Here is a 16382-nt window from a genome sequence, read left to right as displayed (position 1 = left end):
TAATGATTGATTTTGGTCTTTTTGTAGTATGGTTGAATTTTTTTTTAATTAATCCCTTTTAAATATTCCTATAACATAATTAGATTTATGCTTATGTAATTTTATTAAAATACCAATAGTTGATCTAATGTAATGACATTAAAAGTTAAATTGTATCACTGCATATAATATTCCTAACAACACCAATCTAAATAAAATCAAAGTTAAGTTTATAGTTATAAGCAATTTATTTTTCTTTCAAACTTGAACCAAACCTAAGATTGAACACCAATGCTTATGCGAAAAAAACGTAATTGGCTAAAATATATTTATTAGGATGAATATTAAAATTATCATTTAAAAAAATATATAAAAGATAAAAATTTCATTTATTAAAAAATTTAAATATTTATTATTACTAATTTTATCATGTGTCTTTAGCTAATCTTTAAAAAAAAATAATTTGGCCCATTTGCGAACGTCAATAACTAATTTATATTTTGGGAAATATTGGCCAAAAAAGGTTAATTTTTTTTAGTTATTAAAAAATTTTTGATGTAACACTCAATTATTGAATTTTATAATATTTTTTAAAATTTTGGGAATAGAATAATATGCTTCGATTTTATGGAAATTTTTTATTTTTTAAATTCTGGGACAGAAAGCTAAGAATATATTATTCTGTCTCCAAAATTTTAAAAACACCGTAAAATTCAATATCTGAATGTTATACCAAAATTTAACGAATATTTTAAAAAATAAACGTCCACAAAGCCCTAACATCGAAAAGCTTTTACAAACTACAAAGTAGCACTGACCAAAAAACAAAAAAGTGGCACAGAATACGATTCGGGTCGGGTCACGCGGGAACTAAACAACCCAACCAACACCAAAAGTCAAGTCTTCTAAAGAAAAAAAAAAAGTAAAAAAACAAAAACGAAAACCATTCTACACTTTCAGTGTCACTCCTTCTCTGTTGTGACTTCACATTCTTCTTTCAGTTTCAAATTTCAACCAAGGTACCACTTTCTTGCCGAGTTTGTCTTTTCATTCTCCTCATCGATTTCTGCTCAACAAGAAAACACCGTTCCCTTTTTCTTAATACAGTTTTTGTTGTTTGCTTCAATTTCTTTTAACGGGTTCTTGTTTTTCTCGTTGATATTATTCGTTTTGTGGCATTTTCACAGCAAGAGGCATTGTGTTTGGGAAATTTGGAATTTAGGGTTACTTGTTCGCGCGGGAACTAAAACACTGATATTGATTGTTGTCATCGCTTCTTTTGGCACAACACAACTCTTTTTCTTTTTGGCTTCTTTTTTCGTGGAGTCTGATTAGAGCTGAAGAGGAAGATGGTTGAACGAAAGCAATTCAAGACAAGGTTATGTGTTCCTTATCAGAGAGGACGCTGCACGCGTCATAATTGCAACTTTGCGCATGGCAATGCTGAGTTGCGAAGGTTCTCTGCCACTTATAATGGTAAAACTTTTCATCTTTGAATTGCTTGTTTATTTTTATTTTTGTGTGGGACACTCTGATAGTATTACTTGAATTTATTCGGGTGAAATTGCCTTTCACATGTTAATAACTGACTGGGTTAGGTTAGGTTCCTTTTGTTTGTCGAGAATAATGTTTTGGTGTAAGTTTCTTGAAGAAGAAAATGTGTAGTTGATTGATTTCAGTTCGTTTTGTTTCTCAGTATTTGTCAAATAATGTATGGTGTAGCTCCTTGGACGAAGGATGAAGCTTCTTTATACTGTGACTCTGTGCTTGTTTTTTATTTGAGTAGAAATTTATCAGACTAGGAAAGTCATGCATGAACAGAAAGGAGATGCAGCACGAGGGTTTTTATGCTCAATGCAGTTAGCTGTTAGGTAGTTTAAAATATTTTAGATATGGGCATATTATTTGAATTTATGCACATAAAAATAAAGTGAACCTGAGCAGTTTGAGTATCTGTGTGCTGGACTGATTCTTATTGAAATTCAATAAAGAAACAATGGGTAAGAGGACCATGATCGCATTGGTTAATCATTAAATGTTGTTTTGTTGCCATTTATCTTGCCTATGCCATAAAAAAAATTGAGAATGTTATTTTTTGAAATGGTCAAATCCATCATTCTTCTTGGTTACTCTATTCTTGATTGTATATTGGCGCAGCCTATAGTTGCTTGTGTATCATCACAACCACTGCTTTTCTTAATTTGTTATCGTTCCAACTTCTTTCTCTTTTTTATTTTCAAATACGTAGTGCGTTTTCAACTAGTTAATTTGCACCTTCACATGAAAGTGGTAATACCAACTTACCCAAATGTCTATAGTCATGCACTTTGCGGAGGCGGTATATCTTCGATCAATCTTTTTCCATACGGCTTCTTTTCACTCTAATGTGGCTATTGGTCCCACTGTTGCTCTCACAGTATTTCCAGTCAAATATTTAATCATAGCCCTATTCGCTGCCTTGTTTTTTGATACACTATTCTTCAATTTGTTTAGCTGGATTCCATATTTCTTAAAGGAGTGAGGATCTCAATACATATCTGACATACTGGACCTGATGTACTTTGATTCTGTGTCAGCATAGCCAGAAGCTTAGATATGCAATAACAAGTAGCATATGAGAATAATGTCAAATTAGTTTGTCAAGGATAGGACATCATCACATTACCTTGTTGAAACTGTTGCATTTCCAGCAGTATGGGCATTTCATTTTAGATGAGTGGTTCTTCAGGATGGATGCTTCTGGTTGAAACTAGTCTTGGCATAGCATTTTCTTGTCAACCATTTTTATGCTTCATTACATGAATATGTGGAACTACTGTGTTTCGTGAAGGATCATGATTATGCTCATGTGGATATGTCTGCTTGCATTATATCTTGATCAGAAGCAAGTTCAGCAAATTTCCCAATTATTTTATGCCCAAATTCTACTGCCAGAATGCATGGAGCTTATGTTGTTCATTTTGACTGATATTTCTGTATTTACTGTGGCTACTTGGGCAATGGCAAAGTGGAACCATTAACAGAAATGATGTCCGGAGAAATCAAGTCTGATAGCATGTGGATTGTTTTTTTGGTTTACTAAGCATCTTGGATATATCTCTGCATTTGAGATTGAAATCATTAAATTCATATGTTACTGCTTATCAAGATGAGGATCTGAACTGTCCTTAACCCATTGTTACCTTGATTACACTCCAAAGCTAAAACTACATACATGGGTTTTACCATATCTGTCATAGTATGAGGGCTGCTAGTTTCTGTTCCCTTTTTGCTCTCATCAGGGAGGCTCTATTACTATTCATTATTATGTTTCTCAGTTTCTCTTATTATTCCAGTTAATGGTAAGTGTGGTCTTGTTATTGTTTTTTGTATTTTTATTTTGTTTGCATCCATTGCTTTTGATTTTGGTCTGTAGCAATGGAATTTCTTGTCTTATTGCAGGTAGGAAAGACTTAGCCAATGACTTGAGGGATACACTAGACAGAAGGTATTTATCACCTCGAAGGCACTCGCCAACTCGAGATGGTAGAGGACACCAGGCCATTCATGGTCAGATGCATCTTCATATCTCTGTTTACTTTCATTGTTTTCTTTACTAATTCTTAATGTAGTTCTGTTCTGGTGTTAGCACTGCAGCTTTAGTAACACTCAATAAATGGTTTTTATTTCCATTTATAAATTTTACCTTTTTCTTACATTGCAAGAATGATCTTTCTAAAATCTCGAAACTAGATCTTAAGCAAGGTATTGTTTGAGGCATGGCTGTCAATTTCAGATGCCTGTTATTTGAAAAACTACAGGTAGTTTCATGCCGTCCTTATGACATATATAAATGTTTAAAAAAAAGTCATGGGCAATAAAACTCATTCATTATCAATAATGAAGTATCATAAACCCTTCCATAGTCTATAACTAAAAAACCCTCAATGGTTAAAACATAAACCAGAAATCGACGGGAGCAGCAGCCACAATAACCTAGAGAGTAGAGGCTAAAAGGAAGAAAAAGTATAGGACATTGAGAGATGGAGATGGAAAATATTAAAATAAAACAGACAGAGAGGGCAAGAGAATCAAAGAGGGAAATAGAAGAAAAAAGGAAGAACCTGATGGTGGTTTGGTGTTGTTCTTGTTTGTCAGATGTGAGCACTGCTTGATGTAGTGCCGCCAGAAGAGAGAGCCAAATGAGAGTGAGGAGAAAGGATCCAGTTCACAAAAAAAAAAAAAAACCCCTAAGGTATTCCTTTAAAACAATTAAAAAGAAAAGAGGAAATGGAAATTATTTAAATGCTCTCTCATTATGTCAATAATGGTAAGAAATATGGGGCAAAATAGGATCTCCAACAACAAACCAAATAAAGTCCACTACTACGCCTTTACAGCTGCAACTGCAAAAACGATATTCTGTCATTGAAATAGCAGTTACCCTCTGCTCTGCTGTTATCACGCACTATTGCAGCGCAACTAATATCTATGATTCGAGGCACAGTTTTTGTTTGTGGGTATGTTTATTTTGTTTCTTAATACCTATGGTTTGAGACAACTTTTTTATAGGTGCATTTGCTTCAATCTTTTCATGTGTGTAGTTTGAGGCACATCATTTATACGAGTGCATTTGTTCTTATACATGCAAATGCACGTGTTGTTTACTTAATGATTTTCTCCTTTTCCTGTTTCCTAATCTTCCTTGAATTGAAAATTGTAGAACACAGTCCGTCAAGATCCATGGAGAAAAAAAGGTAATTTAACATGAATCACTATTGATAGTATGACTTACTGCCTTCGAGCTTTTAGCAACTCAGCATTGTTGTCTACTATTTGGTCGTTGTTGAAATGTGAATGTGTATTAAATTAAAATATGCCATATTTGAGAGAAACAGGAAATTATTATTCTCTTTGAAAAGAAAAGATTTGCAATTTGACATTGATTTGGGAGAGGCAACCATTGAAGGGAGTGGAGACTGCCAAACTATTGGGCGATAATCAATGCATCATCGTGATTCATAAGAGATGAAAAAATTTAGAAGCAGCATGCATGCTAAGTAGACTTAAATTGGCAATGTGAACTTTCCATGTTCTCTAGTTGCTCGGAAAGTGTTGTTTAATAATTAGAGTTACAGGCTTAACCATGTTCAGCATATGATACATGAGGGAACTTCAAATATTAAACTTAATGACTGGAATATGCCTCTCTCAGGGCCAATCTTCAATTCGTTCATTCATCATTTCATTTTATTTCGGATTCTGATCAATCTATTTGTCTAAATATCAGTTATTGCCATCGCAGTGACAGAAGACATTGGAGAAAACAGGGCATTACTGGCCAAAGTGATATTTCTGCAAGCTTGAAAGTCTCAGATAGAATTCAAGAACCGGTTAAAGAAGGAAAATTCGTTTCTTCTTGTTCTAGAAATACACTTGAGGAGCAGGTTTTTAATTTTTCTTTCAGAAATTCATTCTCAAAATCATCTTACGTGTTCTGTGAAAACTTGTTTACGTTATTAATTCTTGGAACTGTGTGCAGTTAAAGAAAGTACAGTTGGATATCAGGACTTTTGAGGACCGAAAATTCCAACTATCGGTTAGATTCATATCTCTTAGTTGCATTTTACTTTTAATTCTCAGGCTTCTCTATATGTTTTGTCTTTGTTATCTAAACACTTGGTAGGTTGGCTATCTCAACTATCATGCATATTTCTAATTGTTTTGTAAGTTTGTGCTATTTGAAATTATTTCTCAGAAGTGGTTTTATTGAAGTTTCTTCCTAGATTGGTTGGGGCTAATGATGCTTATAGTCTTGTGGGGGCAGTGGCTAGGTCTTAGCTCTTATGATGTGGGCTTGTGCATTTTAGAATTCTGCTATGGCAAGGTGTCTCTGCTTCTGACGCTGAGGTGTTTGTTTCATGAGAATATTTATGGAATTCACCTTCAAATTCATTTCCTTAATATAAAAATAGGAAAAGAAAATCCATCGTCTTTTCAGTTGATGGATACTAAATTACTAATGGTCCTATTGGAGTTGGGAGAAAATTCGATTCAATACCTTTTTGACTTTCAATGTATGAATATAAAAAGGTTTACCTGGATGAGAGTGCTCAAGAAGTGGATAGCCTTAATTCTAGAATTCAGGAACTTGAAGCTCAGTTAGTTAAAGAGAATGAGGAGTGTAAAAGGTACTGCATCTTTCCTAGATGTACGTGTTTTTAATTAATAACCCCTTTGCATTAATCATTTATTGCCAACAATGTTCCTTTTCCTGGCATTTTTCTTTTGTTCAATGGAAAATTCAGAATCAATTCTGGAATAAGGAAGTTTATCAGAGTGTACAATCATAATTCGCAGCTACAAGAAGAACTGAAGAGGTAAGTTACATAATATCGTTGCTGTTTGTTTTCATAGTTTGATGTCTCTCTATGCTTTTTTTCTTGAATTGATTATTTATTTATGTTTTTCTATTTTAATTGGGGGACGATTTTTGTGTTCAACATGGTTGTTTAATGTAGATCACAAGTCCGACTTCAAAGGCTTGGTGATCAACTTGTCTCGGATATTGCTAGAATTGGTGCTGAGGAAGAAGATCTAAGCATTGATATTGTAAGCAATGGTGAGAATAATAGTCATCCTCCAATCCCCAAACATAATGCCGAACAGAATGATGCATCTCCCCATGGAAAAAAGCTGCATGTGCATGCTGAGCAGGATGTATTGGAAGAGTTAAAACAAGGTAGTAGTTTTGGAAAATACAGTGTAGAAACAGTTCTGTTTACAGTGAAAAAAATGGTAACAATTGTTGTGAGCTGTGACTTCTTTGTCGCTTTTGTTCTGGTAATTACTCACGGTTATTGCAATTGCCTCTCTATTTTGTATACTGAGCTGAATTCTTGTTACGTGCATACAGATAGATCAAAAGTTGGGAATTCGGTTGAAACAAGAAGAAACAGGAAGCGATCTCGTTGGAATTTGCCTGCTCAATTGAATGACAAGGATAATGTAGGCCTTGAAACTCCAAACGATGGAACTGAAGATGCTAGGCCTTTAGATATTGAAAGCAAGCAGAAGAGAGGAAAGCTGAATTCTTCTGACAACCTTTCTTCAGAAAAGGTACAAATTCAATTAGTTATTGGTAGCTATGCCACTATCTATGTGGGCACTCTATGCTTTTGAGGTGTTATAATTCTTCCTGGGTTGTCTGTGAACCTCGTGTTACCATTTTTCAAATTAATTCATATATTAAGCTGCTCTATTGTCTATACCCTGCATGGTGTAATTAATATTTTGCAAAGTGGACTTTTGTCATTCAAGCTGACCTTTGTCTATTCTTCTCTATCAATGTGAAGTTGAAGGAATTTAGGAATGAAGTGCCGTCAACAAGCATGGCAGCTCATGTGTTTGACGAGGAAGTTGAGATTGTATTTGATGACAGAATTGACCTCAACGAAATTGCACATACAGAAAATGACAATGAAGTGGCATTAGAGGTGAAGGGCGTACCCCTAATGCTTCCCCCAGCATTGATTCCCCATACCAATTATTCGCAGGTTAGTTATTCCTCAGATATTTCTTTTTAAATCTTATCAGACTAATTTAATTACTTTTGATCTTTTGTTCTATAGATACTGCATTTTTGTTTTGACAAAATGTGGTTTCATTATGCTAATGTAATTGCTGTCTATGCACATCAACTATGAACTTATATAAATTATACCCGAGTTTAGAAAAGTTCAATTGTCCCCAATAAACTTAACACTTGCAAACAAAACCCCTTTTATCAAGCAAATGATTACAGGATTACTGTAAAGGTTTTGTGACCTGCGTACGTATCAGTCAAACATGTTTTAACATTCAATATATAAAAATCATTTCTGCCATCATTGCAAAATGCAAATGAAAACAGGGCTTTAATGCATGAAATTTCGGGCAGCCTTTTATTATGCCTTATAAACTCAAATTATGAAGTTTATGCGTTATCCAATTTTCATGTATTCAAACTTTCCAAATTCTGCATCACAAAAGTTTAGGGTGTATAGTGCAATTTACACTCTTCTATGACCATAAGTATATTGTTAATCACTTAATTGCATTGAAAATCAGACATTTGTTGTTAAAGACTTAAAGACCATTTCAATCTCGTGCAGTACGAGGGGGACGACGAGAATGTGGACGTGGATGGTCTTGATGAAGGGGGAAATGTGGATATTGTCTGATTAACATTATGGAGTAGCAATTTCTAACCTCTGGTGATGTAAAAGTAGATTTTGAAAGCGACCAAATATCTTGAATAGAGCATTTTGGAATACGTTAGGATGTAAAACGGTGGAAGAAACAAATGACGTTAGTACTTTGTCTATATACTGTAGCACTTATTAGTGATATGATTTATACAGAACACTTGTATAATAGTCTTCATGACTCGGATTTTCGGTGGTTCAGCTTCAATTATTGGAATGGTTTTATATTATCAACCATAACATGCAATTTTCTACATTTTCTGGCTTTTACGGTTTATGTAGTTAAATAGATGTTCTTATTTAAATTCACACGGCTTTCATATGTGTGAAAATTCTTACTACTGTAGTAAAAGGTGGAATCTAGACAAGAAATATGATATGACATTTTATATAGATTGGGAAAATTAAATGAGAAGATTCGCTCCCTCTGCATATAAAAGATGTTGGGAAAATGATGCTCTACCAGCTACCTGGAGAGTTTAATATCATTGATTTTTTAGTTTACATCTGAATTTTACTATTTCGAATTTGATTTAATGATGTATTAGATCTTTAGTTTTTATTTTGTCAATTTTTTTCATTTTGAAAGAATTTAATCCTGAGAAGATTTTTTTTATTGTTCCACACTAATTCAAGGTTTTTTTTTTCTTATTTTTTTATTTATGGTCATGCAGTTGAAGTTGATGACATTAAAATATGATCATATTAGATGTACATTAAAATTATCTATATAAAAAAATATACATTAAAATTTAAAATATATATTAAAAATTAGTTAAATTATAACGAAGCTGATTTTAACATGTAAATAGTATTTTTGATTAACAAATCGTAAGTTTCGAGCGTTTACAAGTGAATAATGATAAAATAAACTCACTATGTAAGGTAAAGTATTTTTTGTCTTATGATGGCTACATGCAAATTTGCACCGAAAAAATTGCGCGTTTGCTATTAAGAAAAGAAAATTAGTACTAGCTGGTAATATATATATTCTGTTTGATTGATGCCTCGAGAGGAGTGAACATTTGAGATAGAAGTATATTTTGTCTTGCTAGACGTTGACGGAGAACGTCAGAAATTAATCTAAAAATAGAATAAAAAGTGGTGTAATTAGTTGCTAATTAATTTTCATATGGAGGTAACGTTGGGGTTAAATAGCGTTATGGGGAGGCTTTGTGCTTTACCTACATGTGAGATCAATGGAAAAGAAAATCGGACCGTGCATATTGAGAGAGCTAATCGGACGGTCCGTCTTCAACGCACAACACGGAGGGTCCGAGTTGTGAACGAGCTTCCACGCGTCGCACCTCTCTTGCTCTCTAGGATGGTGCCCCCTCAACCAGCAATGAAGTCTTTACTACCCAACCTACCTCCGAAACTCCCTCAAACTATCATTTTCATCTATCCCTACCCACTCAGTAGCCACATTCTTCCTTCTTCTTCATCCTTCAACAACACACACAATCCCTTCATACAAAACAGATCAAGATGCCGAAGAAAAAAAAATATAGAGATGTTGATCGTCCTGAGTATGATATTGTAAATTATTTCAGCTATGATGACTATGTAAGTGTATTTATTAATTTTTTTTGAATATTTCAAAATCAGTATTAGTGTTGTTAGAAAGTTAATTATAGTTATTGTTTGAGATAGTTTAAAAGATATATAACAACCTCAATATTATTATTATTCTTAATGTTATCATCATTATTATTTTTATTATTTAAAATTATAATTACAGTTGTTAGAGTTTTAGTTATAGTTGTTGTTGCGTGGTGTAGTAGCGTTTAAGTTTAGGATAGTACATTATTATTATTATTATTATTATTATTATTATTATTATTATTATTATTATTATTTAAAAATTTACTGGTTATTACTAGAAATTTAATTAAGATGGTTGTTGTTAGTAGTTCAAGTTAAGAGGGTGACATTATTATTATTATTATTATTATTATTATTATTATTATTATTATTATTATTATTTAGAAATAAATATACTGATTATTTTTAGAAATTTAATTAAAATAGTACATTATTATTATTATTATTATTATTATTATTATTATTATTATTTAAAAATTTATTGATTATTACTAGAAATTTAATTAAGATTGTTGTTGTCAGTAGTTCAAGTTAAGAGGGTGACATTATTATTATTATTATTATTATTATTATTATTATTATTATTATTATTTAGAAATAAATATACTGATTATTTCTAGAAATTTAATTAAGATTGTTATTGTTAGAGGATTTTGGATTAACAATTAGAGTTTGTAAAATATAATACAATGTGTTAGCAGGCCATGTAGAAGCGGGTCATCTTAGGGCGATCTTTGGTCACGCGTTTTAGAAATCGATTGGGTACGAATCGTGGCCCGAAGCAGGCCATGTAGAAGAACCAGATCTGAAATCTTCTTCACGACACACACCTTTTTGTTCATATATATACGCACCCATAACTCGGACCCAGCGATTACTTGCTTCTGATTCAAAAAATTATAATACTCAAATCGAACCATGCGACTTCTTTTAGGATTTTTAAATCAAAATTTAAACACACACCCAAATCGGACACTGCGATTACTTGCGTCGGATTCAAAAAAAACTATGAAACCCTAATCGGACCATGCGACTTCTCAAACCCATTTTTAATTAATCTTTAAACACTCACAACACGGAGGGTCTGATTAGGGTGTTGCTGCATTTTCAAATTTTTCCTCCATTCAAATCGGACCATCCGATTTTGGCACCCTATTTTCGTTGCAAAGTAGTCGTACGGTCCGAGTTCTCCAACCTGCTACTGAGCAAAAAGCTGCCCCACACAATGGTCTAGCTCTCATGTGACCCATATCCATGCGAAACACAACCCTGGTCTCCATAACAAAAAAAAATGAGCCGTAATTAGTGGTGGCAAATAGGCAAGTTTGTCTTGTCCGGCCCTCCCAAAAACTTGCTATTTGGCGGGTTGGTGTGCCTCACCCATCTAGTAAGGACTGTAAGGCGGTCTCGAATGTCTTTTTCATCTCGCTTAACGGCAGCCAATTTTTTTAATTATTTTTTTATTAATAAACTATTAAATATTAAACAATATGTATAATTTTACAACTATTTTAATAAATTTATAATTTTTAAAGACATAAAAAACTATAATTTTTAAATTCAAAGACATTAAAGTCTTTATAATTCTAAATATGTAACAAACATAATCATCAAGCAAGTTTTTTGAAACAAAAAATAAAACTAAAATTGTAAAAAATAAAATATTAGAATAAATATTATCCAAAACATATAATTAAATATTTTTAAATCTCTAATCAATCAAATATAGAACATAATCCAAATTATAACGTCACCAAAAAACAAAATCCAAATTATAACATCTTCAATTTAAAAAAAAAACCTACGGGCCCGCCCTGTCCACCAAAACCCACCAAAGTCCGCGGATTAGGCGGTGCGGGTTAGACGAATTTTTTAATGATGGCGGTTTCAAATTTTCAGCCCGGTTCGCCTTTTTGAGCGAGTTACGCGGGCCGGGCCGGTGGGTTTCGACTCGTTTTCCACCTCTAGGTGTAATACAGGTATATTAGTGCATAGTGTGTTATGTAGAGATGTGGACCTATAACTTGACTGTGCTACAAAACGCAAGTTGCGTTTGCCAGAAAAAAAAAAGTAAAATGGTTGCTGCAAAAAGGAAACCACATTTCGAAACGTGTCCCCTGCATACAGACACACCTACAACTTTGATCTTTTTTGCCTTGGAAGACGCCAAACGCAGCTTGCGTTTTGCAAGTGGCAGAGCATAGTACAAAGTATGTTTTGCAGGGAATATACTTGCATGTTCGACATGTGTACTGAGAGGAAATTTTATATGCTTCGCCCAACCATTTGCGTTTTGCGTGGAGAAAGAGAAAGAAGTGTTCCTGTATTTTGAGTGAAAGAGAAGTGTTCTTCAGGAGAAGGAAGAAGGAAAAAGCTTGTGTGAGGAGTAAAATCAGTGAAAAAAAAAGGTTCATAATTTTATATTAGCTCAAGAATATATTATTGAACATCTGAAAAATCCTCAATCGGTATGTATATTTTTTATTTTAATTATAAATAATTTGATTTATTTGTGTTGTTATTAGTAAATTTTTGCTATATAATGTTCGTGTTAGTTATGATTATTATTATTACTGTTGTTGTTGTGGTATTACCTGGTGATTATTGTTATGTTATTATTTACTATTACAATATGTTTTTATTATTAACACTATAAGAAATATCGTTAAAATTGACGGTCAAATCGACGGTAATACTGTCGATAATATTAAAAATCGACGGCAAAATTGACGTCGAGTGATCGCTTTTAAATGTATTGATTTTTCAAAAATCTATTAAAATCAACGGCTTGGGGCTGTCGATAATATTAGTTTTGTATTTTTACATATTTAATAAAAGTGACACTTTAATTGTCGATAATATTATTAAAAAGCGACGAAAATGGTGACCGTCGATTTTTGACGTCAAAAAATACGTTGTTTCTTGTAGTGTACTATATTATTATTATTATTATTATTATTATTATTATTATTATTATTATTATTATTATTATTGTGTTAGAGCTACGTTTATTATTATATTATTATATTGTTATATTATTATTATTGTTGTTGTGGTTGTTGTTGTAGTACGGTGATTATTATTATTATTATTATTATTATTATTATTATTATTGTTGTTGTTGTTGTTGTTGTTGTTGTTGTTGTTGTTGTTGTTGTTGTTGTTTAGAACTACTGTTATTATTATATTGTTATATTATTATTATTATTGTTTATATTCTGGTTCATTACTTAGTCAGATTCAAAATGAATAAAGTTCAATCTACATACATTATACAAATTGACACTTTTCTGACCTCATAGAGGTCGGTTATAATGACATAAGCGCAGCTCTACTTATCTAAATAAGTAACCAACTCCTACTATCTCTCCTACTCATCTAGAAAGAAGATCTTAAAAGCCTCCCTAACAAAAAGGAGTAACAAACCCATCATCAAAGGTGAGACTACTCAAAAGGTGGTTATTGACTCTACGTTTACACTTATAAATACCCTGACACCCTCAGGTATTTTTTGAACCCAATTTACTAAAAAATTTGCTAAAATCCTTGCTAACTTAAGCATCGGAGTCCCTTGCAGGTACCATCCCCCAACCTTTACTCGTAAACAACTCGAACGGATTCATCCTCGTTGGAGAAGACATCGTACAAATCACCCAAAGGTGTTTGGACCTCACATTCAAGCCAAAAGCAACCCAGTTTTAGGTAACCTTTGGAACATTTGCGCCATTGTCGGGGATCTGAAAATTAAGACCGTACGATGGCGAATGACATCTCAGAAGATGGACACACAGCTTCAGATTCGGAAGTCCGAGATGAAGATCAACACAACGACGAGTGGGCATTAGTCATACCTCCTCGAGCTGATAGAGGAAAAGGTGTAGCCAGAGATGCGCAACCATCAAATCCTGAAGGAGACAGGATAAGCTCAGAAGTACACCGACCTGAAGGATCCGGGCCAAGGGATTCCACGGAGACCATGGGATTTGTCCACGGACATCAAGGTCAGCTAAAACAACTCGAGCAAGAGCTAGAGCGACGGCGAGAATCTGAAAGAACCCTGAGAAGGGAAGTTCGACGACGAAGAGAGCTAGAAGAAAAACTCTTAAAACTGAAGTTCGACTTTAAGGGCAGGAGAGCCCGTGCTGATCGAGAAGAAATGCCTCTAACAGGCGAAGATCCATTCATAGAAGATATCATGTGCGCTAAAGTTCATAGAAACTTTAAGAGCCCAGACATGGATCATTATGATGGAACCACCAATTTGAGGCATCATCTGAGCAATTTCAATAGCCGCATGTACTTGGCAGATGCATCGAACGCAACTCACTGTAAAGCCTTCACGACTACGTTAACCAAAGCGGCTGTGAAATGGTTTGATAGTTTACAACCTAGATCAGTCACGTGCTTCAACGATTTGGCAAAGAGCTTTCTTACCCGATTTTTCATAAAAAAAAAAAGGATAGGGTCAAGCATGCGCCAAGCCTTTTAAAAGTAAAGTAAGAAGTCGGGGAATATCTACGGTTTATATGGAAAGATTCAATAAAGCATGTTTAGAGATTCAGAACCTACCCATCGAAGCAATCATTATGGGACTAGTCAACGGCCTTATAAAGGCACCGTTCTCCCAATCCATATCAAAGAAGCACCTGACCTTTTTGTACGAGGTGCAAAAGCAAGCCGAAAAGTACATTAATATGGAAGAAACTGCTCGGTTGAGAGAGCCTGCCTCGAGGCAACACAACCCATATCCAGCCTGAGATAAAGAGAAAAAACCAAAGAAAAAAGAAGAATACAGCTCAGACAAAATTTGAAGGTATCACAACTACACTCCGTTACGAGTATCCCTTGTTGACGTCTACAGAAGAATCTATCACACGAAGAAGATTCCAGCTCTCAGACTGATCAAAAATAAAAAAGGTGGAAGTCATTCAAGATACTGCAAATAAGACAAAATTTATGGACATTCCACTAATGATTGTTATGACTTAAAAAATGTGATCGAGAAATTGGCTAGGAAAGTTTGGTTGGATAGGTATCTAGCAGACACGTCGGATGATCAGGGCAAGAGGAAAAGAGATGAAGAAGTGGTGCACGAAATTACAATCACACTTTTGCAATTCCGTACAACTAACCAGCAAGTGCACTGGGTCGTCCAAGTAATACCTTACGTGAGTAAGGGTCAATCCCACGGAGATTGTCGGCTTAAAGCAAGCTATGGTTATCTTGTAACTCTTAGTCAGGATATCAATAATTCTCAGATTTAATTGTAAAAAGTAAAAGAACATGAAATAAATACTTGTTATGCAGTAATGGAGAACATGTTGAGGTTTTGGAGATGCTCTGTCTTCAGAATCTCTGCTTTCCTACTGTCTTCTTCTTCACACACGCAAAGCTCCTTCCATGGCAAGCTGTATGTTGGTGGATCACCGTTGTCAATGGCTACCATCCATCCTCTCAGTGAAAATGGTCCAAATGCGCTGTCACCGCACGGCTAATCATCTGTCGGTTCTCACTCATGCTGGAATAGGATCCATTGATCCTTTTGCGTCTGTCACTACGCCCAGTACTTGTGAGTTTGAAGCTTGTCACAGTCATCCATTCCCAGATCCTACTCAGAATACCACAGACAAAGTTTAGACTTTCCGGATCTCAGGAATGGCCGCCAATAATTCTAGCCTATACCACGAAGGTTCCAATCTTAGATTAGAAACCCAAGAGATACACATTCAAGCTTGATTACATGTAGAACGGAGGTGGTTGTCAGGCACGCGTTTATAGGTGAGAATGATGATGAGTGTCACAGATCATCACATTCATCAGGTTGAAGTGTGAATGAATATCTTAGAATAGAAGCAAGCGTGATAGAATGGAAAACAGTAGTAATTGCATTAATTCATCGAAACACAGCAGAGCTCCTCACCCCCAACAATGGGGTTTAGAGACTCATGCCATAGAAGATACAATATGAAACGTGTAGAGTGTCATGAGGTACAAGATGAATCACTAAAAGTAGTTTTTATAGTAAACTAGTGACCTAGGTTACAGAAAATGAGTAAGCTAGAATAGTTAGTGTAGAAATCCACTTTCGGGACCCACTTGGTGTGTGCTTGGGCTGAGCATTGAAGCTTTCACGTGTAGAGACCTTTCTTGGAGTTAAACGCCAGCTTTTGTGCCAGTTTGGGCGTTTAACTCCAGCTTTCATGCCAGTTCTGGCGTTTTGACGTCAGAATTTCTATGCTGACTTGGAATGCCAGTTTGGGCTATCAAATCTCGGGTAAAGTATGAACTATTATATATTGCTGGAAAGCCCAGGATGTCTACTTTCCAACGAAATTGAGAGCGCACCAATTGGGCTTCTGTAGCTCCAGAAAATCCACTTCGAGTGCAGGGAGGTCAGAATCCAACAGCTTCTGCAGTCCTTTTTTAGCCTCTGAATCAGATTTTTGCTCAGGTCCCTCAATTTCAGTCAGAAAATATCTGAAATCATAGAAAAACACACAAAATCATAGTAAAGTCCAGAAATATGATTTTTGAATAAAAACTAATAAAAACATAATAAAAACTAACTAAAAT

At 34.4% G+C, this 16382-nt stretch overlaps 1 protein-coding gene across 10 annotated transcripts; it reads left to right on the top strand.

Moving 5' to 3' along the window:
* Positions 1-869: 869 nt before the first annotated feature.
* LOC112737551 (zinc finger CCCH domain-containing protein 13) lies at positions 870-8460 on the top strand. 10 transcript variants are annotated; one of them, XM_072211357.1, is made up of 13 exons: positions 870-998; positions 1167-1455; positions 2473-3320; positions 3421-3528; positions 4682-4715; positions 5264-5405; positions 5501-5557; positions 6052-6149; positions 6267-6338; positions 6480-6700; positions 6875-7077; positions 7314-7514; positions 8112-8460. In XM_072211357.1, exons 5-13 carry the CDS (start codon positions 4702-4704, stop codon positions 8178-8180), a joined length of 1077 nt encoding a protein of 358 aa, XP_072067458.1. In that variant the 5' UTR covers positions 870-998; positions 1167-1455; positions 2473-3320; positions 3421-3528; positions 4682-4701; the 3' UTR covers positions 8181-8460. The 10 variants fall into 10 exon arrangements, with proteins under 10 accessions (XP_072067458.1, XP_072067453.1, XP_025643287.1 ...); XM_072211352.1 differs by lacking the exon at positions 2473-3320; XM_025787502.2 differs by lacking the exon at positions 2473-3320 and having other exon boundaries at positions 8068-8460.
* Positions 8461-16382: the final 7922 nt, after the last annotated feature.

This window comes from Arachis hypogaea, chromosome 13 (assembly GCF_003086295.3).
Source record: "Arachis hypogaea cultivar Tifrunner chromosome 13, arahy.Tifrunner.gnm2.J5K5, whole genome shotgun sequence".
NCBI classification, from domain to species: domain Eukaryota; kingdom Viridiplantae; phylum Streptophyta; class Magnoliopsida; order Fabales; family Fabaceae; genus Arachis; species Arachis hypogaea.
This window is presented reverse-complemented; position numbering and strand designations above follow the sequence as displayed.